The sequence below is a fragment of the Ranitomeya variabilis genome, chromosome 2 (assembly GCF_051348905.1).
Source record: "Ranitomeya variabilis isolate aRanVar5 chromosome 2, aRanVar5.hap1, whole genome shotgun sequence".
NCBI classification, from domain to species: domain Eukaryota; kingdom Metazoa; phylum Chordata; class Amphibia; order Anura; family Dendrobatidae; genus Ranitomeya; species Ranitomeya variabilis.
The window spans coordinates 1,109,770,233-1,109,796,744 of record NC_135233.1 but is presented as its reverse complement, the minus strand read 5'-3'; the positions used below and the strand labels follow the sequence as shown (position 1 = coordinate 1,109,796,744).

At 49.7% G+C, this 26,512-nt stretch overlaps 1 protein-coding gene across 2 annotated transcripts in view; it reads right to left on the bottom strand.

The window, feature by feature from the left end:
- Positions 1–1,651: 1,651 nt before the first annotated feature.
- MPV17 (mitochondrial inner membrane protein MPV17) overlaps positions 1,652–26,512 on the bottom strand; it is a 30,273-nt gene continuing 5,412 nt past the window's right edge. For both annotated transcript variants that reach the window (XM_077291952.1, XM_077291953.1), the window contains exons 2-8: positions 25,947–26,024; positions 9,239–9,354; positions 6,701–6,793; positions 6,431–6,526; positions 5,763–5,795; positions 5,629–5,681; positions 1,652–2,615 (exon numbers count right to left, since the gene is read on the bottom strand). In XM_077291952.1, coding sequence (XP_077148067.1) covers positions 2,546–2,615; positions 5,629–5,681; positions 5,763–5,795; positions 6,431–6,526; positions 6,701–6,793; positions 9,239–9,354; positions 25,947–26,019 — 534 coding nt within the window. In that variant the 5' untranslated portion in view covers positions 26,020–26,024 and the 3' untranslated portion in view covers positions 1,652–2,545. The remainder of the gene's footprint in view (positions 2,616–5,628; positions 5,682–5,762; positions 5,796–6,430; positions 6,527–6,700; positions 6,794–9,238; positions 9,355–25,946; positions 26,025–26,512) is intronic.

Sequence of the window (26,512 nt, the reverse complement as noted above, 5' to 3'; positions counted from 1 at the left end):
GCACTTACATGAAAAGGTGTTCAGCAGTATATGGCGTCCCCGCCGCCGACGCCATATACTGCTGAACACCTTTTCATGTAAGTGCCACTATTTTTGTATTTAGTTACCTAGGCTTTGCTTGATGGCTTTTGTTACTGTTCTTGGGCAACATTTTGTTTTCCCCTACACTGTGTAGAATACAGAGTATGTAGCAGGTCATATTTATATGGTGGCTATAGTTACATGTAGCACGTAGTGTTATCTATGGTGGTCCCTGCTTCTTAGTAGTTACCTTGTATTTTTTTGTTATTTCTTATGTTATTTTGCTTTTCATTGTTATATTATTTAATAAAAATTTTTTGTGCATACTGGCACTATATACCAATTTTCTTTTGTGTGGTTACTTAGTTTATCGGTTTATGTGCCACTGTTACTTCATGTGGGTTTAGTGGTGTGATAATGATCTGGCACAGGGTGTCTAGAATCTGTGCTGGGTACAATGAAATCTCAAGACTATTGAGGGATTCTAGAGAGAAATGTGCTGCCCAGTGTCAGAAAGCTTGGTCTCAGTCGCAGTTCGTGTGTCTTGCAACAGGATAATGACCCAAAACACACAGCTAAAAACACCCAAGAATGGCTAAGAGGAAAACCTTGGACTATTCTGAAGTGGCCTGTTATGAGCCCTGACCTAAATCCTATTGAGCATCTTTGGAAAGAACTAAAACATGCCGTCTGGAGAAGGCAACCTTCAAACACGTGACAACTGGAGCAGATTGCTCTTGAGGAGTGGCCAAAATACCTGTCGAGAGGAGCAGAAGTCTCATTGACAGTTATAGGAATCGTTTGATTTCAGTCATTTCCTCAAAAGGTTGTGTAGCAAAATATTAAGTTAAGGGTCCCATCATTTCTGTCCAGGCCGATTTCATGAGGTTTATTTTTTTTTTAATGCTGTGAAAGCATGGCTGAAAAGCAGTGTCTGACTTTCATTTGTTCATTTTCAGAGATCTTTTACTTATTATTACTTTTGTCAGATTCAAGTTATTTCTGTGACCATTGTGGGTTTTTCTGTCATTAAACGAGGGGGACCAACAATTCTGACCACGTGTGTACACATTAAAATCAAAGGCGCCCAAAACCTGTCAACCATCTGAGGTGTATACGGGCTTCCATATGATATTTGGGAAGATTAGAATTGGACAGACTGAATTTATAGTTCTGGGCGTATAGAAAGGAGAGAGGAGTCGGAACGGAGGGAAAGTGGAGACTGTCAGGGGCTTTCTCACCTCTCCCCATTGTACACATATGAACACCCTCTCATGTACCTTTACTCTTAACATTCACCAGCTCTCCACCAACTGCATCCTGAGCAATAAACCTCCACTCCAACCTCAACTCCGAACTCTACCCCACCAGGCTCTCACACCTTCTCTTATTGACCTCAAGATATTAGCTCCTTTACATTTCTTAACTTACAAACTTCTGCTTTTAATTTCCATGTTCTCCATCTTCCCAATTTACTGACAATGTGGGCACTTATTCTACAGTTCCTAGCCAGTCTGAATGTGCAGTGTGTGTCACCTTATTCTACTCCCTGACAGGCAGCATGGCTTCAAGGCCATTTTTCCTTCTACCTCTCCTGACCAACTCCCTGCCCCACAAATCCAAGCCCCTCAAGTTTTGTGTATCAATTTATTGCTAAGGTGTCTAAAGGGCTAATATTTCAATATATCTCACTATGGAGAGTGCCAAGACAGCATAGGTGGTCTTATAGACCATACAATGTTCCTCTGGAAATGTAAATATGCAAATAGACCCTACAGCAGAAGAGGACAGTGACTAGTTTGCCCGCTATTCGAAGTAAAAATCAGAAAGGTCAATATTGACCCTATTAACAGCCTTTCCACATGACTTTGGACCAGACAAATGTATCAAGCTGTATGCCTCTCATCAGTACAAAGCAGGTGAACTGATGTGGTTGGTAATCGGCCTGTGACATGGGTTCTAGGGGGTAACCAGGGCAAATACCCCAAAACAGATCTGCAAATGGAGTTTCTGCTTTGGCTTTTCATCTTAAGTCCTGTGGCAAGGCTCTATAAAGGTTTGATATTGACATTTAAAATGGTTGCATCCTAGTGGTAGCGATAGAGTTCAAGTCCACTTAATATCTGAAGAAGCAATTGACATTTATTGTTAAGAAAAAATAACGAAATTTCTGGCGAATCCCTGAGAACAGATCCTTGAAAGTAGGATCTGAAGGACGGGTTCCAGCAAAGTGCAGAAGAAATGTGGAGACCTGAAGCTTATGAAATGAAGGAGGATGAAACCTGAGTTCAGACAATTCATGGATCCCGATACCAGTCCTGATATCCAGACAATTTATGGATCCTAATAGTAATACTGAGTCAAGACAACTGACGGATTTCTAGGACAAAGTCTTTCATGAAGGATCATTGGATTGAAGGATGGACGTCTATATGTGAGGTCCAGGAGATCAGTTCACATTCTAGAGGAGGAACAGCGTCTTCATTCCACCGATGAGGCCATTTCTGGAGGTAGATGGCTGTGGTTACGCCTGGTTCGCCTTCCAGGACAGGTAGGAGTTCCAAATGATGGCCACAACCTGTACCACTGCCAGCCTGGGCATGAAAACACAACATCACATAGCGGACTTTTAGGACTTAAAGTACTGGCCGACTGAAGACATGTGCTTCACGGTCATTGTCATCTACCTGGGGTGCAGCCATGATGAGTCACCAGTAGTGATGAGCGAATATACAATTACTCGAGATTTCTCGAGCATGCTCGGGTGTCCTCCGAGTATTTTTTAGTGCTCGGAGATTTAGTTTTTTTTGCCGCAGCTGAATGATTTACAGCTACTAGCCTGCTTGATTACATGTGGGGATTCCCTGGCAACCAGGCAACCCCCACATGTACTTATGCTGGCTAACAGATGTAAATCATTGAGCTGAGGCGATGAAAACTAAATCTCCGAGCACTAAAAAATACTCGGAGGACCCCCGAGCGTGCTCAGGAAATCTCGAGTAACGAGTATATTCGCTCATCACTAGTCACCAGTCGTATATAGACACTTCCCCTATACAATTTTAAACATTTTCTATCTAAAGAGTCATCAGGCGACAGAAGCAAACACTAATCTGAAGGACTCTATCCCCACCATGAAAACAAGGCTGCAGAGAGGGCAATTGCCCCTCAATGTACATGATATGGACCTCTCGCCCCAGTATAACAAGATGCAGCCCCAACTGCCCTCCGATGTACAACACCCTCTGCCACCGGCCGCTCCCATGCCATCTGCCGTTACTACCATGTGACAGAGCGGCCGGTGATGCAGAGCTCACCGACACCAGCGCGGTCCCGTAATAGGAGCCACTGGGTAACAAGTCCCTCCATGACATTTCTTCCTACTGAATCTTCCCCCATCACACGTGAGTGATATTATTGAGAAGTGGAAGGAACAGCAGCAACTCAGTCACAAAGTGGAGACCCCCTAACACTACTAAGCGGGGGGACTGATGGCTGAGGAGAGGGCAGAAAAGTTACCACCGCTCTGCTGACCCCAAAACTGAAGAGTCCAGATCTCCTCTGGAATCAGCACAAACACTGCTCCCCCCACTGGGAGCTTCATGGCTGAGTAGCTGCTGCGGCTGTACATCACCAAGCACAATGCCGAGCGTCGATGGAGTGGTGTAAGGCCGCCACCACTGGACTCTGGAGGTGATGTGTCCTGGACTGTGACAGATCGCATTTCTCTATCTGCGGCTGATGGAGGAGTCTGGGTTTGGTGATTCCTGGAGGACGTTACCCCCTGATTGCATTGTGCCCCTGTACAGATGGTGGTGGGGGATAATGCTATGTGCTGTTATCAGGGGGCAACCTAGGACCCTCAGTCCCTGTGAAGGGAAATCTTCAGCACAAGACATTGTGGCAATTCTAGCTTCAGTTTTGTGGGAACAGTTTGGAGAAGACCCTTTTCTGTTCCCCATGACTGTGCCCAGTACACAAGGTCCATACAGACATGGAGGAGAGAACATGAGGGGCCGCACAGATCCGGACCCCAGCCCCATCCAACACCACGGAGATTGTGAGTCCAGCCTCCAAAATCAGGGTCTGACCTCACAAATTCTCCTCTCTATGAAGGGTGAAAAATTCCCACGGACGCCTCCAAATTCTTGTAACAAAGAGAACCAGGTGTGTACAGGTGCGAACAAAGAGCGTCCATCTCTGTACATCACAAATAAAGCTGCACTCTGAAAATATGTAACATACGCATACCATTACTGCTCCAGATAATAAGAAAAAATGGAGATTCTTGGCACATAATCGGGCCAATTCCTGCAGCCCAGCAACCAACGACAAGGCGATCTCCGGTTTACTGGGAACCTACTTGTCTAGTGTAAATACCTCTCTTAGGCTAAAGCCTGAATTTCTGGGTAGTTTGGATCCTGCTGTAATTAAAACTGCCACCGGCTGGAGGGCAACTTTATTTGTTTGTTATGTATAGAGATGGCTGCTCCTAGGTTGCTCCTGTACACACCAGTTTTCTGATTTGGAAGTGCCAGTCAGTTTTTTGTATATTACCTCTCGGAACGAGCACTCTGCCCTACTGCCGATGGCAGTTTTAATTGCAGTAGAATCCTAGCTACCCCTAAATGTAACTTTAGCCTAAGAGAGGTATTCACACTAGACACGTAGTTTCCCAGCAAACCGGAGATCACCTTGTCGCTGGTTGCTGGGCTGCAGGAATTGGCCACATTTTGTGCTAAGCGTCTCAGGTTTTTCTTATTATCTGGAGCAGTAATGCTATTCATATATTACATATTTACATGCTATAGCGCTACAAAGTGCAACTTTATTTGTTTGTCCAATATCTTGTAGAAATCCTTCCCAGAAGAGTGGGAGCCGACATATCTGCAGAGGAGCAACTCCAAAGTAATGTCTATAGAGGACAGAGAAGCCCCCGGAGGTGGATGTGGGGAGCACATACTTTTAACCTCCTGAAGTACTCTCTATCAGTTTCCTGGAGGGTGGGCTGCTAGGCTCTATGTGCACAGGACAGTGACAGCCCCCACATGTTCTCGGGTGCAGCTGAGCTGCTGCCCCGCAGTGTCACAGTCCAAGGGTCTGCCCCCCAGCATCACAGTCCAGGGGTCAGCCCCCCCAGGAGTTACAGTCCAGGGGTCTGCCCCCAGCGTCACAGTCCAGGGGTCTGGCCCCCAGAGTTCCAGTCCAGGGGTCTGCCCCCAGCGTCACAGTCCAGGGGTCTGCCCCAAGCGTCACTGTCCAGGGGTCTGCCCACCCAGTGTAACAGTCCAGGGGTCTGCCCCCAGCTTAATAGTCCAGGGATCTCCCCCAGCGTCACAGTCCAGGGGTCTGCCCCCAGCTTAACAGTCCATGGATCTCCCCCAGCGTCACAGTCCAGGGGTCTGCCCCCAGCGTCACCGTCCAGGGGTCTGCCCACCCAGTGTAACAGTCCACGGGTCTGCCCCCAGCTTAACAGTCCAGGGATCTCCCCCAGCATCACAGTCCAGGGGTCTGCCGCCAGCGTCACCGTCTAGGGGTCTGCCCACCCAGTGTAACAGTCCAGGGGTCTGCCCCCCATTACCCCTGTTCAGAGATTCACACACTCACCGGAAATGCAATGGGACGAAGTAAAAATTTGCCATCTGCACCGCCGGCCATATCTGCAGGGAAGGAAGAACATCAGAACATAGAAGGAGCCGCAGATGAGGGCCAGAACCTGAATAATAAAGCTACAAACTTACATAATAATTGGTGATTAGCGCATCTGTATAATCCTGCAACACAAGAAAACAGTGAGTGATGGGAGCCAGGTACAGAGCCGCTGCCCCGACCACCCGAGGGCATTGTGGAGGTAAGGCACGCTCTGTATATGGTGGTAATGAGACGTGGAGCCATCTGTATCTGGAGAAGGAACGTGACCGGCAACGTACCTCCACACCTCCTAGGTTACCCCTGACAGATAGCTTTCGTCCTACACAATTCTAACACAGATATTTGGAGATGCCGTTGCCTTTTCTATTAATAATCACAATTCCTGTCACCCCAGTGGAGACGTCAACATGACATCATGTACTACAAAGCCTCGGAGATGAAGCCTTACAATGGGGTCTTCTCGGCTCTCCCTTTACACAGGCAGGTTTATAAATAGAGGTCCAGAGTGTCAGGTGTCACTTATTTCAGCATCTGCAGCTAATTCTTCACCATTGTCACATCCCGTTGATCTGGATGTTTGAAGAACTAATATCTTCCACTCACCCCGACCTCTTACCATCGTCATTGAAAACGTTCTCATCAGACGATATTTACACAAATTATACCTTCCAGATGAGGCCTGAAGGATGGTCAAACACACTAAGACCCTGCGCCCTCCCCAGGGAACACAATAATATGTCCTCCGTCATGGACGTACCCGCTGTAGCTTGTCCCAGATTTCCTCTTTAGAGAGTCCATTCAATGAGCCAACAATGGTGAGGAAGCATCCGAGAAAGCAAGGAGCAAAGGCACCCTGGAAGAGAAAATGTACAGAGACGAGTGCAACTAAAGCCAGAATGTGATCATCCCGAAGAACTGCACCAACATCCCATAAATGCTCACTCACGAGTCATCTCAACCCATCACAATGCAGCTGACACCTTGTGCATGATGGTGCAGACAGAGATATTAGTATGGCCGTTCTTACCTGGTCCAACAGCATTTTCTTCATGGCCGCAGTCTTACTGCTCCCGTAAATAATTCCATCAAGTACCTTGTACCATCCTCCGACTACCGGCCCCTGTGTGACAGGAGAAACTCAGAGATGTATATAAGTAGATAAACAATCACTGCTCATAAAATGGCACCGAATCTGAACTCAGGAAATACCTGCCATGTTTATCTGGAAAACCTTCATCTACATCCACAATCCGTATTGGCACTGCCACGTCCATCTCTACCGCAAACAACTGTACTGTCATCACCATGTCCTTCATCCTTACACTACACATCTGTACCAGCACCACTATGTCCTCCTCCATCTCTACATCACACACTTGTACCAGCACCACTATGTCCTCCTCCATCTCCACACTGCAAATCTGGTACCAACACCACTATGTCCTTCATCTCCACACTGCAAATCAGTACCAACACCACTATGTCCTCCTCCATCTCCACACTGCAAATCTGGTACCAACACCACTATGTCCTCCTCCATTTCCACACTGCAAATCTGGTACCAACACCACTATGTCCTCCTCCATTTCCACACTGCAAATCTGGTACCAACACCACTATGTCCTCCTCCATCTCCACACTGCAAATCTGGTACCAACACCACTATGTCCTTCATCTCCACACTGCAAATCAGTACCAACGCCACTATGTCCTCCTCCATCTCTACACCACACATCTGTACCAGCTTCACTATGTCCTCCTCCATCTCCACACTGCAAATCTGGTACCAACACCACTATGTCCTTCATCTCCACACTGCAAATCAGTACCAACGCCACTATGTCCTCCTCCATCTCTACACCACACATCTGTATCAGCACCACTATGTCCTCCTCCATCTCTACACCACACATCTGTATCAGCACCACTATGTCCTCCTCCATCTCTACACCACACATCTGTACCAACACCACTATGTCCTCCTCCAGCTCTACACCACACATCTGTACCAACACCACTATGTCCTCCTCCAGCTCTACACCACACATCTGTACCAGCACCACTATGTCCTCCTCCAGCTCTACACCACACATCTGTACCAGCACCACTATGTCCTCCTCCATCTCTACACCACACATCTGTACCAGCACCACCATGTCCTCCTCCATCTCTACACCACATCTGTACCAACACCGCTATGTCCTCCTCCATCTCTACACCACATCTGTACCAACACCGCTATGTCCTCCTCCATCTCTACACCACACATCTGTACCAGCACCACTGTCCTCCTCCATCTCTACACATCTGTACCAGCACCAATATGTCCTCCTTCATCTCTACACCACACATCTGTACCAGCACCACCATGTCCTCCTCCTTCCATCTCTACCAACACCACTATGTCCTCCTCCAGCTCTACACCACACATCTGTACCAGCACCACTATGTCCTCCTCCAGCTCTACACCACACATCTGTACCAGCACCACTATGTCCTCCTCCATCTCTACACCACACATCTGTACCAGCACCACCATGTCCTCCTCCATCTCTACACCACATCTGTACCAACACCGCTATGTCCTCCTCCATCTCTACACCACATCTGTACCAACACCGCTATGTCCTCCTCCATCTCTACACCACACATCTGTACCAGCACCACTGTCCTCCTCCATCTCTACACATCTGTACCAGCACCAATATGTCCTCCTTCATCTCTACACCACACATCTGTACCAACACCACTATGTCCTCCTCCAGCTCTACACCACACATCTGTACCAGCACCACTATGTCCTCCTCCAGCTCTACACCACACATCTGTACCAGCACCACTATGTCCTCCTCCATCTCTACACCACACATCTGTACCAGCACCACCATGTCCTCCTCCATCTCTACACCACACATCTATACCAACACCACTATGTGTCCTCCTCCATCTCTACACCACATCTGTACCAACACCGCTATGTCCTCCTCCATCTCTACACCACATCTGTACCAACACCGCTATGTCCTCCTCCATCTCTACACCACACATCTGTACCAGCACCACTGTCCTCCTCCATCTCTACACATCTGTACCAGCACCAATATGTCCTCCTTCATCTCTACACCACACATCTGTACCAGCACCACCATGTCCTCCTCCTTCCATCTCTACATCGCACATCTGTACCAGCAAAAGTATGTCCTCTTCCATCTCTATATCGCACACCTGTACCAGCATCACTGTCTCCATCTCTACAATGCACATCTGTACCAGCACCACTGTCCTCCTCCATCTCTACATCACACACTTGTACCTGCACCACCATGTCCTCCTCCATCACTACACTGCACATCTGTACCAGCATCACTATATCCTCCTTCATCTCACACTTGTACCAGCACCACCATGTCCTCCTCCAGCTGTACATCGCACACCTGTACCAGCACCACTATGTCATCCTTCATTTCTACACCGCACATCTGTACCACATCTACCACAAGCTTCACAGAGCAGATTAGCAGTTAACGAGGAATAGGGATGGACATCATTTATACACAAGTGTTACCACAAAGCAGAATCCTATTCCCATCATCTTCATGGACCTCTCCACGCTGTGACCTTGGAGACCTCTCCTCTCCACCAGTTGCTGAGAGATCACATCACCCACACCAACCAGAGACCCTGTGGGATGAGAGGCATGTTAGGGGTCTCCAGTGTACGATGTGTGTGTCATTATTAAACAGATCTTACTACTGAGTGTGAAAGAACAGAGTCCACATTCACTAGTGATGGCGTGATGCCTCTAGTGACCGAACGCTGTCCCCAGGATTCACGTACCATCTCGAGTGATTGGACGCCCTCCCCGGCATTCACATACCGTCTCGAGTGATCGGACGCCCTCCTCGGAATTCATGTACTGCCTCTAGTAACCGGGCACCCTGCCCAGCATTCACCCACTGCCTCTAGTAACCAGGCACCCTTCCCAGCATTCACCTACTGCCTCTAGTAACCGTCACCCTCCCCGGCATTCACCTACTGCCTCTAGTAACCAGGCACCCTCCCCAGCATTCACCTACTGCCTCTAGTAACCAGGCACCCTCCCCGGCATTCACCTACTGCCTCTAGTAACCGTCACCCTCCCCGGCATTCACCTACTGCCTCTAGTAACCGGGCACCCTCCCCGGCATTCACCTACTGCCTCTAGTAACCGGGCACCCTCCCCGGAAATCACCTACTGCCTCTAGTAACCAGGCACCCTCCCCAGCATTCACCTACTGCCTCTAGTAACCGGGCACCCTCCCCGGCAATCACCTACTGCCTCTAGTAACCAGGCACCCTCCCCAGCATTCACCTACTGCCTCTAGTAACCAGGCACCCTCCCCGGCATTCACCTACTGCCTCTAGTAACCGGGCACCCTCCCCGGAAATCACCTACTGCCTCTAGTAACCAGGCACCCTCCCCAGCATTCACCTACTGCCTCTAGTAACCGGGCACCCTCCCCGGCAATCACCTACTGCCTCTAGTAACCAGGCACCCTCCCCAGCATTCACCTACTGCCTCTAGTAACCAGGCACCCTCCCCGGCATTCACCTACTGCCTCTAGTAACCAGGCACCATCCCCAGCATTCACCTACTGCCTCTAGTAACCAGGCACCCTCCCCGGCATTCATCTACTGCCTCTAGTAACCGGGCACCCTCCCCAGCATTCACCTACTGCCTCTAGTAACCGGGCACCCTCCCCAGCATTCACCTACTGCCTCTAGTAACCGGGCACCCTCCCCGGCATTCACCTACTGCCTCTAGTAACCAGGCACCCTCCCCGGCATTCACCTACTGCCTCTAGTAACCGGGCACCCTCCCCGGCATTCACCTACTGCCTCTAGTAACCAGGCACCCTCCCCGGCATTCACCTACTGCCTCTAGTAATCGGGCACCCTCCTCAGCATTCACCTACTGCCTCTAGTAACCGGGCACTCTCCCCAGCATTCACCTACTGCCTCTAGTAACCGGGCACCCTCCCCGGCATTCACCTACCGTTTCAATGAGCGGATTCCCTCCCTGACATTCCCATACCACCTCCAGTGATCAGCCGCCCTCCACGGCATTTCCATACCGTATTTAGTGATCGGACGCCCTCCCCGGTACTCACGTACCGTATTTAGTGATCGAACGCCTTCCCAGGCATTCACGTACCATATTTAGTGATCGGATGCCCTCCCCGCCATTCACATACCGTATTTATTGATCAGATGACCTCACTGGCATTCACGTACCGACTCTAGTGATCGGACGCCCTCCCCAGTACTCACGTACTGACTCTAGTGATCGGACGCCCTCCCCAGTACTCACGTACCGACTCTAGTGATCGGACGCCCTCCCCAGTACTCACGTACCGTCTCTAGTGATCTGACGCCCTCCCCGGTACTCACGTATCGTATTTATTGATTGAACACCCTCTTCATCATTCACGTACCACCTCTAGTGATCAGATGCCCTCACTGGCATTCACGTACCTCCTCTAGTGATCGGATGACCTCACTGGCATTCACGTACCGCCTCTAGTGATTGGATGCTCTCCCTGGCATTCATGTATGCTCACTAGTGACTGGACATCCTGTTTAGTAATGTTTAACCAGATTTGGAGAAAGTAAATTTAAAATAAAACTGTAGAATTCGCACTGACTGTTCTCATTTCTGGCAGTATTGGTCTGTTTGCATTACCTGATTTGCATTATTAAATGACGATCGGCGGTTGTTTGATAACCTGTGTGGTAAGGCAGACCTGGCTGAGTGATCTGTAATTCATTAGGTTTCTGCAGCAAGAGTCACTTTTATACTGGATTATGTGCTGCCGAGAATGAGAATCTTTCAGGGTAAATACACCTCAAGTCCAGGGGTGATGAGATACAGCAGCTGCGATCCTCCTAAAAGTCACAATTTCTTTGAGGACGTTTTGTTTCTTCGCGGATTATTCTGTCGTTGACTCCTCCACAGTGGTTATAATAACCAAGTCTTCCTGATCTGAAGTAATGGAGACACGGGAGCCGCTGCTCGATGACTAATCGCCGACGTGTGAATGTTCCCTGTCACATTTGTACATCTTCAGTGTGAGCTCCAAGGTTAGAAGAGGAGAACGTCCAAGTGGTGTCACTGTGGGTGCCCCATCTGGTAGGAGTACAGCCTATCCACAGGATAAGCCACGAATGTGGACAGATGTGGTCCCGGGGGCCCATCACACACAGTAATGAGGAAGTGGCACATGGGGCTCCCTCTATTCATTTCTGTGCGGGCCACCACACTGCTGAGCAGCACACTCCTCAATTTTTGGAGCACTTTGGGAGGCTCTGACTAGGAGAGACCGGCCCTGGATTATTTTAAAATTGTACCAGAATTTTTCAGAATTATCCATGATTTTGAAACGTCTTCTCCCCATTGTAGGCCTGACACTGACGATCTCCATGTGACGATCTCAATGCGGTCCTATTGTCACGGTCTGCTGTTCATGGTCATATTGTCGAGGTCCGATGGATGCAGTCGGCCGCCGCTGCCATCTTTTCATATTGGCACAGAGTTCGCAGGTGACTTATCCGTTGTTGGATGGCCATCGCATAGCCTTTACCACAGATGACATTTATTAGTGACGATTCCTCCTGCTTACATCAACTCCGTACAAATATTTTCTGCCTTTGTAAAGTATTTACAAGTGCTCTCACTAAATTAGAATACCATCAAAAAGTGAATTTAATTCAGCTCTTCAATACAAAAAGTGAATCTCATATATTATATAGAGTCATTACACACAGAGTGATCTATTTCACATGTTTATTTCTGTTAATGTTGATGATTATGGCATACAGCCAATGAAGACCCAAAACTCATTATCTCAGTAAATTAGAATACTTTATAACACCAGCTTGACAAATGATTGTAAAATCCGAAATGTTGGCCTACTGAAATGCATGTTCAGTAAATGCACTCAATACTTGGTCGGGGCTCCTTGTGCATCAATTACTGCATCAATGTGGCGTGGCATGGAGGCGATCAGCCTCTGGCACTTGTGAGGCAGTGACTAGTATTACATGTGAGGGTCACTGTATGTTCCCCCAGGATGCGCACTGAGGCGTATTGAGGCCATGACAGTGCATTGCAGTCATAGGCATTGCAATGCAGACTAAAGTGAGTATAGGTTTGGACATGCTGGTTGTCCAAGGCAGATTTAGGGAAAACCTGTTATGGGATTTTGTGTTTTGAAACAGACTGCAGGATGGTAGTCGTGCAGTCTATTTCATTCCGAGCCGGATTTTTCATGTGGCTGAAGGCCACAGATTCAAGTTAAAAACCTCTGCAATATAGGATTTGGGTGTGTTAAGTTCAGTGTCAGTGTCAGTCTGGTGTTTGGAGGAGTACAGAGCAGAAAGCTTTGAAGAGCTCCATCTGTGTGTCAACACAGGCAAGCGGAGCCAAGGCGGCTGGAAGGCCTGGCACCCACAGAGTATACAACGGTGAAGTCACCCAAGGCAACCGGTCAGAGGTGGACTGGCATGTTTAGTGACTAAACTGGAGGATATGGTTCCGGGCTGCGATCCGGAGGATATCATGTACTGTGTATTGCTGTGAGTAAAGAAACATTAACACGGCGGTGCAGTCGCCCACGGCAAGCGGTTAGAGGTGGACTGGCGTGTTTAGTGACTGTAATCCAAAGGATATGTGCCCGGCTGAGAACTGGAAGGGGAACTGTCCGGTTTCCCGGCTGAGATCCGGAGGATATCGTGTGCTGTGTTTTTTGAGTTGAACACTAAAGAGACGTTTTGCCCTGAACTTTGCTGGGCCTCTGCCTCATCACTGCACAGGGTGCTACTGCTGCACTACACACTGCTGAGGTGTTATGGAAGTCCAGGTTGCTTTAATAGCAGCCTTCAGCTTGTCTGCATTGTTGGGTCTGGTGTCTCATCTTCCTCTTGACAATATCCCATAGAGTCTCTATGGGGTTATGGTCAGGCGAGTTTGCTGGCCAATAAAGCACAGTGATACTATTGTTTGAAAACCAGGTATTGGTACTTTTGGCAGTGTGGACAGGGGCCAAGTCCTGCTGGAGAATGACATTTCCATCTCCAAAAAGCTTGTCAGCAAAGGGAAGAATGAAGTGCTGTAAAATTTCCTGGTAGACGGCTGCGCTGACTTTGGTCTTGATAAAACACAGTGAACCTACACCAGCAGATGACATGGCTCCCCAAACCATCACTGATTGTGGAGACTTACTCCAGACCTCCAGCTTGGATTGTAGCCTCTCTACTCTTCCTCCAGACTCTGGGACCTTGATTTCCAAATGAAATGCAAAATTTACCGTACTTTCATCTGAAAACAACATCTTGGACCACTGACAGCAGTCCAGTTCTTTTTCTCCTTGGCCCAGGTAAGATGCTTGTGGCGTTGTTTATTGGTCATGAGTGGCTGACACAAGGAATGAGACACTTGTAGCCCATGTCCTTGATACCTCTGTGTGTGGTGGCTCTTAAAGCAATGACTCCAGCAGCAGTCCACTCCTTGTGAATCTCCCAAAATTTTTTAATGGCCTTTTCTTAATCCTTTCAAGGCTGCGGTTACGGTTATCCCGGTTACCTGTGCACCTTTTTCTACCACACTTATTCCTTCCACTCAACCTTCCATTATTATGCTTGGATACAGCACTCTGTGAACAGCCGGCTTCTTTAGCAATGACCTTTAATGTCTTCCCCTCCTTGTGGAGTGTCAGTGACTGTCGTCTGGACATCTGTCAAGTCAGCAGTCTTCCCCATGATTGTGGAGCTACTGAAACTGACTAAGGGACCTTTATCAACATATAGGAAGCCTTTACAGGTGTTATTTGTTAACTATTCTAATTTACTGAGATAATGAGTTTTGGGTTTTCATTGGCTGTATGCCATAATCATCAACATTAACAGAAATAAAGACGTGAAATAGATCACTCTGTGCGTAATGACTCTATATATGAGATTCACTTTTTGTATTGAAGAACTGAAATAAATTCACTTTTTAATGATATTCTAATTTTGTGAGAAGCGCTTTTATCAGTCAGTTTCTGCCAGTTTTTTTGCTAAAGACTTGGCTGAATTGGGGACTTGGCCTTTTCAGCATCTCCGGTGAATTTACAGTAAATCTCACTAGACTGAACCATTCATAACAAGCACAATTGAAAGGGTTAAATCAGAAAGGGCCTCGTTCACCAGAACGTCCTACAGTAGAGCGATCCTCATCACTCATGGAAACCAAGAGTCAGCTTTCACTTTACTAGAACAATGGAAGAACCAAAAGCCGAGCCCTGATTGGCTGCTATGGTGGTATAATTGAAGATGGGCCCTGATAGGCTGCTGTTGTAAAATAAAAGCTGGGCCGATTGGCTGCTATGGTTTTGATGGATGAGGCACAGGGTCAGGTGGGTGACCCTGATCTCCACAGAAGAACTACAAGTGTCAGCACATTTGTGAGAAATTCCTGTAACTGCCCGCTGCCCCATCAGCCTATTTCACACTGGAGGCCATCAGTCTATGAGGGGCAGAAACCGCGGGTCCAGGACACAGATATCCGGAGGGTGAGCTCCTGGGTCAGTGACGATGACAAACTCTGTGCAGCGCCGAAATTTACAGCGGGTGAAATAGACAATTGGTGATGTGTTCAATACTTAAGTAAATCTATTTGTAAAGCTGTTATTGACATGAAATTCTCCCCAGATGTTGTTAACAACCCGTCCAATCCACCCAGGACAAAAATCACCAGAGATGTCCATAAATCATGTTTAATAATGAGAAATGACACCGGGAACAAGTGCTGACCACACGTACTGTTATATAATTATTACTTAATTCAAAAGCCTTTGTTGGTGATGAAGCCTCAAGACATCCCCTGTATGGAGAAACAAGTCGCAGACATTGCTCAAGTGGGATTTTGGCCCATTCTTCCACACAAACACTCGTCACATCCTGGAGCTTTTGTGGCTTCTACTATAGACTCTGAGTTTTAGTTCCTAACATACATTTTCTATTTGATTCAGGTCCAGTGATTGACCCGGACTGTTATGATCTGGTGACCTTGGAGCCGCATGACAGACTTTCTCAGGAGTAGGTGGTACCTGTACTGACCGCAAACCCTAAACTGACACCGCAACTAGAAGTAGCCGTGGGGTGTACCTAACACGTCCTAGACACCTCGACACAGCCGGAGGACTAAATACCCCTATAGATGGAAATGGGAATTCTATCTTGCCTCAGAGCAGAACCCCAAAGGATAGGCAGCCCCCCACAAATATTGACTGTGAGTATAAGAGGAAAGACACACGCAGGCAGAAAAACAGGATTTAGCAAAAGAGGCACTTCTAGCTAAATAGAAAAGGATAGGACAGAATTCTAAGCGGTCAGTATTAAAATCCTAAAAATATCCACAGCAGATAATACAAATATTCCACATCTAACTAAAGACATAGAAAGTATATCTGCATTTCCTGAGAATCCAGCATGACTGAAAAATCCAAACAAAGTCTAAGCTGGACAAAAACACAATGAATTGCACTGAATTGCAAAGCACACTGCATGTGTGCACAGAGACAAAAACCAGACACTTATCTTAGCTGAATTGGCAGCAGGGCATGAGGAACCAGAGAGAAGCAATCCCTCCAAGAACAATGGACAACTGGCAAGGACTCATGGATCCTGCACACCTAAATACCTAGTAGAGCTGCAATCAGCAGAAACACCTGCCCTAGATTACAACCCCAAGACAACTGCACTACCACCAACAACCACCGGAGAGAGCCCAAGAGCAGAATTCACAACACCGGACATTCTAGAAGCTATTGTGACATCAATTGAGAGTTTCCTCAGGCATTGTCTTTCTGAAATGTCCAGCCTTGTTTAATCTTCATCATCCTGGTTGAAGGCAGCAGATGTTTATCCAGAATGTCTCAGTACATTTGTCCATTCATCCTTCCATCAATTGTATGAATATTGCCAGTGCCGTAGGCTGAAAAACAGCCCCATACCATGATGTTCCCTCCTCCACACTTCACTGTTGGTATGGTGTTTTTGGGGTGATATGCAGTGCTTTTGGCCTCCAAACATGGTGTGTAGTATGGCATCCAGAGTTCAATGTTGGTCTCATCTGACTATACGAGATTCTATCAGTAGTTCCCAGGATTGTCTAAATTTTGTTGAGCAAACTATAAACGCACTTGAACATGGTCGTGGCCGGTTTATGGAGAAATCTTGTGGGGAGCACCTGGTTGTGGCCGTTTATGGTGAAATCTTGCGGAGAGCACCTGGCCGTGGCCGGTTTATGGAGAAATCTTGCGGGGAGCACCTGGCCTTGGTCGGTTTATGGTGAAATCTTGCAGGGAGCACCTGGCCATGGCCAGTTAATGGAGAAATCTTGCAGGGAGCACCTGATCGTGGCCGGTTTATGGAGAAATCTTGCGGGGAGCACCTGGCCGTGGCCGGTTTATGGAGAAATCTTGCAGGGAGTGCCTGGTTGTGGCCGGTTAATGGAGAAATCTTGCAGGGAGCACCTGATCGTGGCCGGTTTATGGAGAGATCTTGCAGGGAGCACCTGGCCGTGGCCGGTTTATGGAGAAATCTTGCAGGGAGCACCTGATCGTGGCCGGTTTATGGAGAAATCTTGCGGGGAGCACCTGGCTGTGGCCGGTTTATGGAGGAATCTTGCAGGGAGCACCTGGTTGTGGCCGGTTAATGGAGAAATCTTGCAGGGAGCGCCTGGTTGTGGCCGGTTAATGGAGAAATCTTGCAGGCTACACCTGATCGTGGCCGGTTTATGGAGAAATCTTGCGGGGAGCACCTGGCCGTGGCCGGTTTATGAAGAAATCTTGCAGGGGCACCTGCCCGTGGCCGGTTTATGGAGAAATCTTGCAGGGAGCTCCTGGTTGTGGCCGGGTAATGGAGAAATCTTGCAGGCAGCACCTGATCGTGGCCGGTTTATGGAGAAATCTTGCGGGGAGCACCTGGCCGTGGCCGGTTTATGGAGAAATCTTGCAGGGAGCACCTGCCCGTGGCCGGTTTATGGAGAAATCTTGCGGGGAGCACCTGGCTGTGGCCGGTTTATGGAGAAATCTTGCAGGGAGCACCTGGCCGTGGCCGGTGTATGGAGAAATCTTGCGGGGGAGCACCTGGCTGTGGCCGGTTTATGGAGAAATCTTGCAGGGAGCACCTGGCCGTGGCCGGTGTATGGAGAAATCTTGCGGGGGAGCACCTGGCTGTGGCCGGTTTATGGAGAAATCTTGCGGGGAGCACCTGGCCGTGGCCGGTTTACGGAGAAATCTTGCGGGGGAGCACCTGGCTGTGGCCGGTTTATGGAGAAATCTTGCGGGGAGCACCTGGCCGGTTTATGGTGAAATCTTGCAGGGAGCACCTGGCCGTGGCCGGTTTATGGAGAAATCTTGCAAGGAGCACCTGGTTGTGGCCGATTAATGGAGAAATCTTGCGGGGAGCGCCTGGTTGTGGACGGTTTATGGAGGAATCTTGCAGGGAGCACCTGGCTGTGGCCGGTTTATGGAGAAATCTTGCGGGGAGCACCTGGCCGTGGCCGGTTTACGGAGAAATCTTGCGGGGGAGCACCTGGCTGTGGCCGGTTTATGGAGAAATCTTGCGGGGAGCACCTGGCCGGTTTATGGTGAAATCTTGCAGGGAGCACCTGGCCGTGGCCGGTTTATGGAGAAATCTTGCAAGGAGCACCTGGTTGTGGCCGATTAATGGAGAAATCTTGCGGGGAGCGCCTGGTTGTGGACGGTTTATGGAGAGATCTTGCAGGGAGCACCTGGCCGTGGCTGGTGTATGGAGAAATCTTGCAGGGAGCACCTGGCCGTGGCCGGTTTATGGAGAAATCTTGCAGGGAGCACCTGGCCGTGGCACTGGAGCCTTCAGTAGTTTAGATATTATTCTGTAACCAGTGCCATCAGGATGTTTTTCAACAAAACGGTTGTGAAGGTCTTGAGATAGCTCACCGGTTTTACTCATCATTAGATGTTTCCTGTGTGGCCCCATGGTAATGAGACGCCTTTTTATTGGCCATCAGGTGACCCAGCTGATATTAGCAGGATTGCTTCCCAATTACTGATAGATCTCAGACGGTGTCGGGCCTTTCCAAGGGCTTTTTGCTCCTCTCTTTCTTCATGTGTTTAATACTTTTCCCAGTCTCACTTCTCATTATTACACATAATTTATGGACATTATGGTGATTTCTGTCCTGTGTGGATTGAATAGGTCGCTACCGACATCTGGGGAGAATTTCATGTCAATAGCCCATTTACAAACAGATTTACTGAGAATACTGGTGATGAGTTCAATACTTATTAAACCCCGCTGTATGAGCTATAATATTCTAGCTATATTCATAGGAACAGTGTATATGCCAATACATAATCTGAACCAGAGACACGGGAAGCAGAATCCTCTGCTGCCATCTCCTGGTGACCAGAGAGACTGCAGCCACAAGACTCCTGCAGATGATGCTCCGTTATCAGCCATCACTGCAGAGATGACTGTAGGACAGGAGACTACAATCTATTACTCCCTGTTATCAACCATTACTGGGGAGGTGACTGGAGGACAGGTGCCCACAATCAGTCACACCCTGCTAGGAGCAGCACCTGCCTTGTGAGCTCCAGCACATCCAGGAGGAGGCCCAGAGTCGGCCTCTCTTCTCCCCAGGGAGAAGCAGGCTTCCTGGGAGGCCGGCATGGCTTCCCAGGCTTCTGTTCCCCGGTCTGTGCCGGCGGGGCACAGAGAGCAGCAGCAGCAACCGGCCCAAGAGGGACTGAGGAGGTCGGGATGGGTGAGAAGAACCATACCCACCTACGCCAACCCTGAGACGGCTCATTGTCCACCCAGAGAGGGAGACAGGGGCACCCCAGGCCCCAGGAAGGAGAGCCCAGGAACATCCTGGGGGGAGAGGAGTTCCGGCGAGTCCACGAGTACCTTCTCCTCCCGAGTGGTCGCCATGCTACGTGAGTACGAGGACGCCGGCAAAGCACTGACCGGGCTGAAGGAGAAGCTTCGGGAGGCTCGGATCCTGAACACCCGAGCCTCTAACAAAGAGAAACCCGCGACCTCCCAGAGGTTCAGAGCCCTCAGAGATGAGGTGGCCCGGTTAGTGCTCCTCCGGGAGGGGATTGAGAAAAGCGCAGGTCCCTTCCTGGAGAGGTTTAAGAACCAGCGGCGGTTCTCAGAAATGAAGGGGTTAAATACCTCAGGAGAGCCGCCAGCCGGCGCCCTAAGCGACGAGGAGGAGGAGGACGACGACGTGGCTGTGACTGGAGTCCTACAAGCTGGAACCAGCCGGGAGAGTGAGTCGCAGAGCCGACAACAGGGGAGCGGCCTCCCGGCACGGCAGAGGACTCCGACAGCACAGGCTGGAGTGTCAGCGGAGGAAGAGGAGGAGGGCGGTCTGCTAGAGGAGATCCGAGAGCTGGAGTCTCCAGTGAACCTGGACCGCTTTTCCTTTGGTGAGGATGAGCCAGCAGAGGAAACCAAGAAGAGGAAGAAGGCGACGAAGGAGACCGCACGGGAGGTGGTGAGTTACAAATATGTACCTATGGCTGATGTTACACCTACCACCTCCTGTGTAAACCCCACCAAACCTAAAGGCACGGGCTCTGCAGTGGGTCCGGGGCATAGACAAGGTGGGGAGAGGAGGAGGACGTCCGGCGGTGATGCCATCTGTGCAGGGAACAGTGCAGGGGGCGAGGCTGTGGAGGTACTCACGGCGCCGGACATAGGGGACCCCGAGGAGTTTCCCTCCCTGCCCTCTGCGGCTAAGCCGTTTATCACCGGGGCCGGGGAGGGCGAGGAGAGGTCCAAGCCTTTGCAAAAGGGGGATGGTGTGGGCAGACTCCATCCCTGCTCACTACGGCTGAGCCGGCCGACGCCGGGGCTGTGGGGGGCAGGGCTGAGGAGTGAGCGGCAAAAGGGGGGCGCACTGTTGCGACAGGAGTGCAGTGCGCCTCAACAGAGAAGAGGCACGCAGCTGCGATAGAGTGCCAAGAATATACAGAAAAAGCTAAATTATCTGCGGGGAACACTGGGAGTGAATGAGGAGAGCAGCACTGGTGTTGGTGGAGGGGAAGTAGGTAGTGGTCCCACTGCCTCCCCAGCGGTGGCGGGGTCTTCAGCCCCAAGCTATTCAGGAGCTGTCACTGCTGGGGGTAGTAGTGCGCCCTTGTCTGGTGACCCTGAGGATGGTGACTTGCATCAGCGCTTCTTGGACGCCCTGAGGAAAGGGGAGAGTTCTATCAATGTAGAGGGGAGGGAGGTTGATCTGTCTTTCTGGATAGAGAGACACGGTCTTTCCGCCTTCCGAGACAGAGGGGCAGAGACTGTCTGGTCTCTGCCGACACCAGGGCAGAGGAGTAACCGTAGGAACGTGGCCCATCTCCAGTGGGTAAGCAAGGATGCCTGTCCTGATCGGTCGAAGGTTGCTGAGCTCCTGCTGGGGTTGGGCTTTGTGGCATATGACATCTACGCCTTGATCCATCCCTATGGGACCTCCTACTTCGATGTCAGCTTCGTGAGACTGGAGGGCCTTGAGCTTTTCTGGTCACGCCATGAGCTGGCTAGGGGTCGCCCCGAATGGCAGGGTTTCTTTCCTGTTGCGATATCCCGCCAGAACTCAGTCAGGAAGGTGACCGTTTTGACCAGTAACGAGTCACTTTCCTGTGTGGACATCTCCACCTGGGTTGGACGATACGGCGACATCGTCGGTATTCCTGAAAAGACCCTCGAAGACCATGGTATCTGGTCAGAGGCCTGGACCTTCATGGTGAAATTGAAGGTTTCAGGAAACACCGTTACCCATATCCCTTCCTCAACATTTTTGGGGAGGGACAGGATCTTGATTTTCTACCGGGGGCAGCCTAAGGTCTGTCACAGGTGCGGCAGCCCCACACACTTCAGTGCGCAGTGTACCACCCGGAAATGTGCACTGTGTGGGGACCTCGGCCATCTCGCTGCTACCTGTGGCAGGATTAGGTGTAACTTGTGTGGTGACCTCTGTCACCCGTTCAGTCGCTGTCCGCGTTCCTTCGCCAATGTAGTCCTGAAAGCGGCGAGTGCGGGACAGGCGAAAGCCGGGACTAATCTCGCCGGTGAAGGGACCAGCAGAGGCGGAAGAGGCAGGGAACCGGTGAGGAGCAGGCTGCCGCCATCCAATATCAGGCGGCAGGAGCAGCGCCATGGGAACAGGGGGCAGGGAGTAATGACCCTAAACTCTGGCCCGGGTGCTTCACTTGCAGCTGAGGATCCTAAAGACGGCGAATTGAACGAGGAAGTCAAGAAACTTGAAAGGGAGGAGCAAAAGGACGCCATGTCTGCCCAGGAACCTTCATCCGGTGACAGTCTGGATGAGGGAGAGGGGGAGTGGTCACAGCAAAAGAAAAAGGGTAACAGGAAAACAACCATGGATAAGAGGGGTCCGGGCCTCGAGCCTCCTCCTTGGAGTGCGACCCCTCTAACTCCGTGGCCCTGATCCAGGTGCCATTGGAAGGTCCAGCCGCCCCCCCTCTGGTGGATCTCTCTAACCGGTTCCGGGCCCTCCAGGACTCCCCTCCAGAGGGGGGCAATGGGGACCCGGAGCCAGAGGTTGTGGACAGGAGGTTGCTGGGTCTTTCAGAGGGCAAAAAAAGGCCCTCGGGGGGGGGGGGGGGGGGGGGGCTACCTCAGGACCACCAGGCAAGGGCCAGAGTGTATATAAGGAGAGAATGGATAAACTCATCATTTTCAGAGGAAGAGAGTGAAACTGTTGGGGGTGGGAAGAAAAAGGCTCAATCATGATGGCGGCACCCACCCCGTTGACGCTGGCAACCATTAATGTTGCCAGCTTAAAGTCAGAAGTGGCAAGGTACACAGCCTTTCATTTTCTCGGCCAACTTGACGCCAAATATTTTTTTTGCTGGAGACCAGGTTGATTGACCTATCAACCATGCATAAAGCAAGCTGCGAGTGGAGGCACGGGCCCTCCTACTGGTCTCTTGCGGCAGAGCCGTATAGCGGGGTGGCGGTCCTTTTTAAGTCTGCAGTGGTTGAATGCAGATGATTAATCGAATTAGAAATGGGGAGATGTTTGATTCTAGATGTCTCCATGGGGGGACATGAGCTTCGACTCATTGACATCTACGATCCCCAGTCCAAGTGGGACTGCAAATGTCTCTTCATGAAGATCAAACCTTTCTTATTTTCGAGTCGGCAGGTGGTCTTTGGTGGGGATTTCAACAACGTCACGAGACCCTGTGATAGTGGAGATTCCGGAGACCGGCTGGCTTACGATTGCGTCGCGCTAAATAGCATAGTAAGTGAGGCACGCCTGGTGGATGTCCACATCCGGCACAACACAGGCCACGCGGGTTTCACCTTTTTTAGAGGTAGCCAGTGCAGGTCTAGGGTAGACAGATTTTATTTGAAGGAGGAGGCCATCTCCTCGCCGTTATCGGTTGTGGAGATGGAATTCTCTGATCACTATTTGATTATGTTTTATCTGAGCGTTACAGAGACGGAAGGGAAGAGGTTATTGGAAGCTGAATTCATCACTCCTTGAGGAAGAAGCTGTAAGACGGTCCTTTGAGGAATTTCTTCAGAGCCAGGTACCGCTGCTGGGCCTAAGTAACACTAAGTCTGAGTGGTCGGAGATGTTCAAACATCGGGTGGCGAGATTCTTTCGGCAACTCTCGAACCTCAGAAGCCTGAACAGGGATCGTCTGTATCAGAGCCTGAGGAGGAAACTTGAGCATCTTGACTCGACTGGAGGTAGCCTCGAGATCTCCAGTGTGAAATCCTTGCTGAAGAGGTGTCAGTACGATAGGCACGCATCTTTGGTTTTTGAGAGGGACTACGGGAAGTACTACTCGCCCGACCCTTACAGAAGCTGCAAGATGTCAGTGAATAGTAAGATAGTGACCGGGCTGATTGACAGTACGGGATCCCTGAGAAGGTCCAGATCAGGGATCTTGGAGGTCGTCAGTTCATACTACTCGCACCTCTTGGGAAGGAAGGAACTGGATCGTGACAGGATGTCGGCTCTCCTGGCTGAAGCTGTTCCTGAGCCAGGGGCTGACCACTCGCTGGGCAGTTTGGCAGAAGCGATCAAAAAAGAGACAGTGAGACTGGCGATCGATGGGCTCAGGCCCAAAAAAAAAAAAAAAAAAAAAAATCGCCAGGTCCGGATGGCTTAACATCCGAGTTCTTTAGGACCTTTAGGGACTCCTTGGTCCCCCTCTTGACTCGGATGTTTAATGAGTGTCTCTCCTCGGGCACTCTGCCGAGATCATTGAGGTCAGCTTTGATCATTTTCTCAAAGGGTAAGGATTAGTGATGAGCGAGTGTACTCGTTGCTCGGGTTTTCCCCAGCACGCTCGGGTGGTCTCCGAGTATTTATGACTGCGCGGAGATTTAGTTTTAATCGCAGCAGCTGAATGATTTACAGTTACAAGCCAGCCTGAGTACATGTGGAGGTTGCCTGGTTGCTAGGGAATCCCCAAATGTAATCAAGCAGGCTAGTAGCTGTAAATCATTCAATTGTGGCGATGAATCTCCGAGCAGTCATAAATACTCGGAGACCACCCGAGCAACGACTACACTCGCTCATCACTAGTAAGGATCAGTAAAGCATTGAGAGTTGGCGTCCCATAGCATTTCTCAATGTGGACAGGAAGGTTTTGGCTAAGATACTTTTCAACAGGCTGGTGAAGTTTGCACTGCGGCTCCTTTCGTAGGCCCAGCACTGTTGCGTTCCTGGCCGTAGCACTTTCAGTGCTGTTCTAGGTGTCCAAGAGGTTGTGGAGCAAGGCAGGGCGGGTCTTGGGAAGGAGTTCTTGCTGACCCTGGATCAGGCAAAAGCCTTTGATCGGATCGACCACGAGTACCTCTATTCCACTCTTTTGAGATATGGTCTGCCTGGAGGGTTTGTGGACTGGCTTAAGACCTTGTACGTAGGGGCTGAGACTTTCACTCTGGTAAACGGATGGATTGGACTACCTTTCGGGGTAGGATCTGGTGTCTGCCAGGGCTGCCCTCTTAGCTTTACGCGTTTACGATAGATGCCTTCCTCAGGAAATCGATTGTGGACTGTTGGCGGGGGTGAGGATGGGCGGGCTGGCGCCGGAGGCTATCCTGAGGGTAGTGGCCTACGCGGACGATGTCACTGTCTTTGTTTCTTCGCAAGAGGAGGCGATGGCGGTGATGTCAGAAGTGGTCAACCAGGACAAGTGTGAGAGTCTCTGGCTAGGAGGCGGGGATCCCAGGTTTGATCTTCCGGACACACTCCCCGAACACCAAGAACATGCCAAAGTCCTAGGCATCGAATTTGGCCAGAGTGATTACCCCACAAAAAACTGGGAAGGCAGAATCAAAGGTGTTGCCCAAAGAGTGGACCAATGGAAGGGTTGGTCTTTGACCCCGAGGGAAAGGGTTGGCCTGTGGAAAGCTTCTTGCTCCCCTTAATAATCTACCTGGGCAGCGTCTGTGTCTTGCCAGAGCCTCTCTGGACACGGGTCTACAGTCTGTTCTTCCAGATGTTATGGGGGAATAGACTGAACCGTGAGGTCACTATCTGCACGAGGAGACTAGGGGGGGTTCAATATGGTGAACTCCCTGGTGTTCCTAGTGAACACCTTTTTGAAAGTTAATGTGGCAAACCTCTGTAAAGAGAGGGCTCCTCTGTGGGTATTCTCCTGAAAGGGATGGTTTCAGCCTTTCTTCCAGGAATGTGAGATGGGGGAAATTGAAGGATCTTCGCACACCGCACGGGCATCTCCCGGCTTATGTTACCCCGGTTCTGAAAATGATGTGCCGGTGGGGTTTCTCCTTCGGGGTGCCTTAGTCCGTTAGCGCTCCTATATCCTGGTGGTGGGCTGATGTCTTTACACCCTAGATTTTTGTTTTGTATTTCTGTTCCCTGAAATAGAAGGTTTGCAGGCATCGAACTTGAGCCTTGGGTGGTGAGTATGTAGGTTGTGTTCTGTAATGTTGGTTTATGTGTATATAGTGTATTGTATATATTGTGTATAATAGAGGGTCTTAGGTTGGGTGGGGGGATCGGGGGGTTCAACGACGATGATAAGAGACTGATCCGGCCTGGCCCAGGCCCTGCCTGGGGAAAAACTTTTACTCCCTGTTATGAGCCAGATATGAGAAAGGAGGATCCTGGGGAATGCCTGGCCGTTCTGGGTGCAGTGACACCGTGCATTATTCTGCGCCGGAGCTGTGTACATGCAGCCGTCACTCACCGGCAGTGATGATCTGCACCTTCCAGGGATGGAGGGAGAGTAGTCTCTGGTAATGGCGCCACAGCGAGGCCATCAGTCCTGTGTGGAGACACAAGAGGTGACATCACTGCGGGGGTGTACACGGCGTATACTCAGCCAGCACGGCGCTGCGTGCACAGGACGGACATTATATATATACGAAGGGCTGACATCACATATACGTGTGTGTGTGCGTTTATATATAATGTGATTAATGCGATGTCCGTTGTGTCTGTACTCACATATATCTACAGACACACAGATATATAAATACAGAGGAAGGACATCTCGCATATATACATGATACAGTGGCGCACACTCTGTGTGTATGTACCGTCCTGTGTACACACATACAGTACATATACAAAAACACAATGATATATGTATATACACCCATATGTATATGTGATATCCCTCCTGTGTAGACACACACACACATATACATATATATATATATATATATATATATATATATATATATATATATATATATATATATATATATATATATATATATATATATATACACATACATACAGTACACCCAC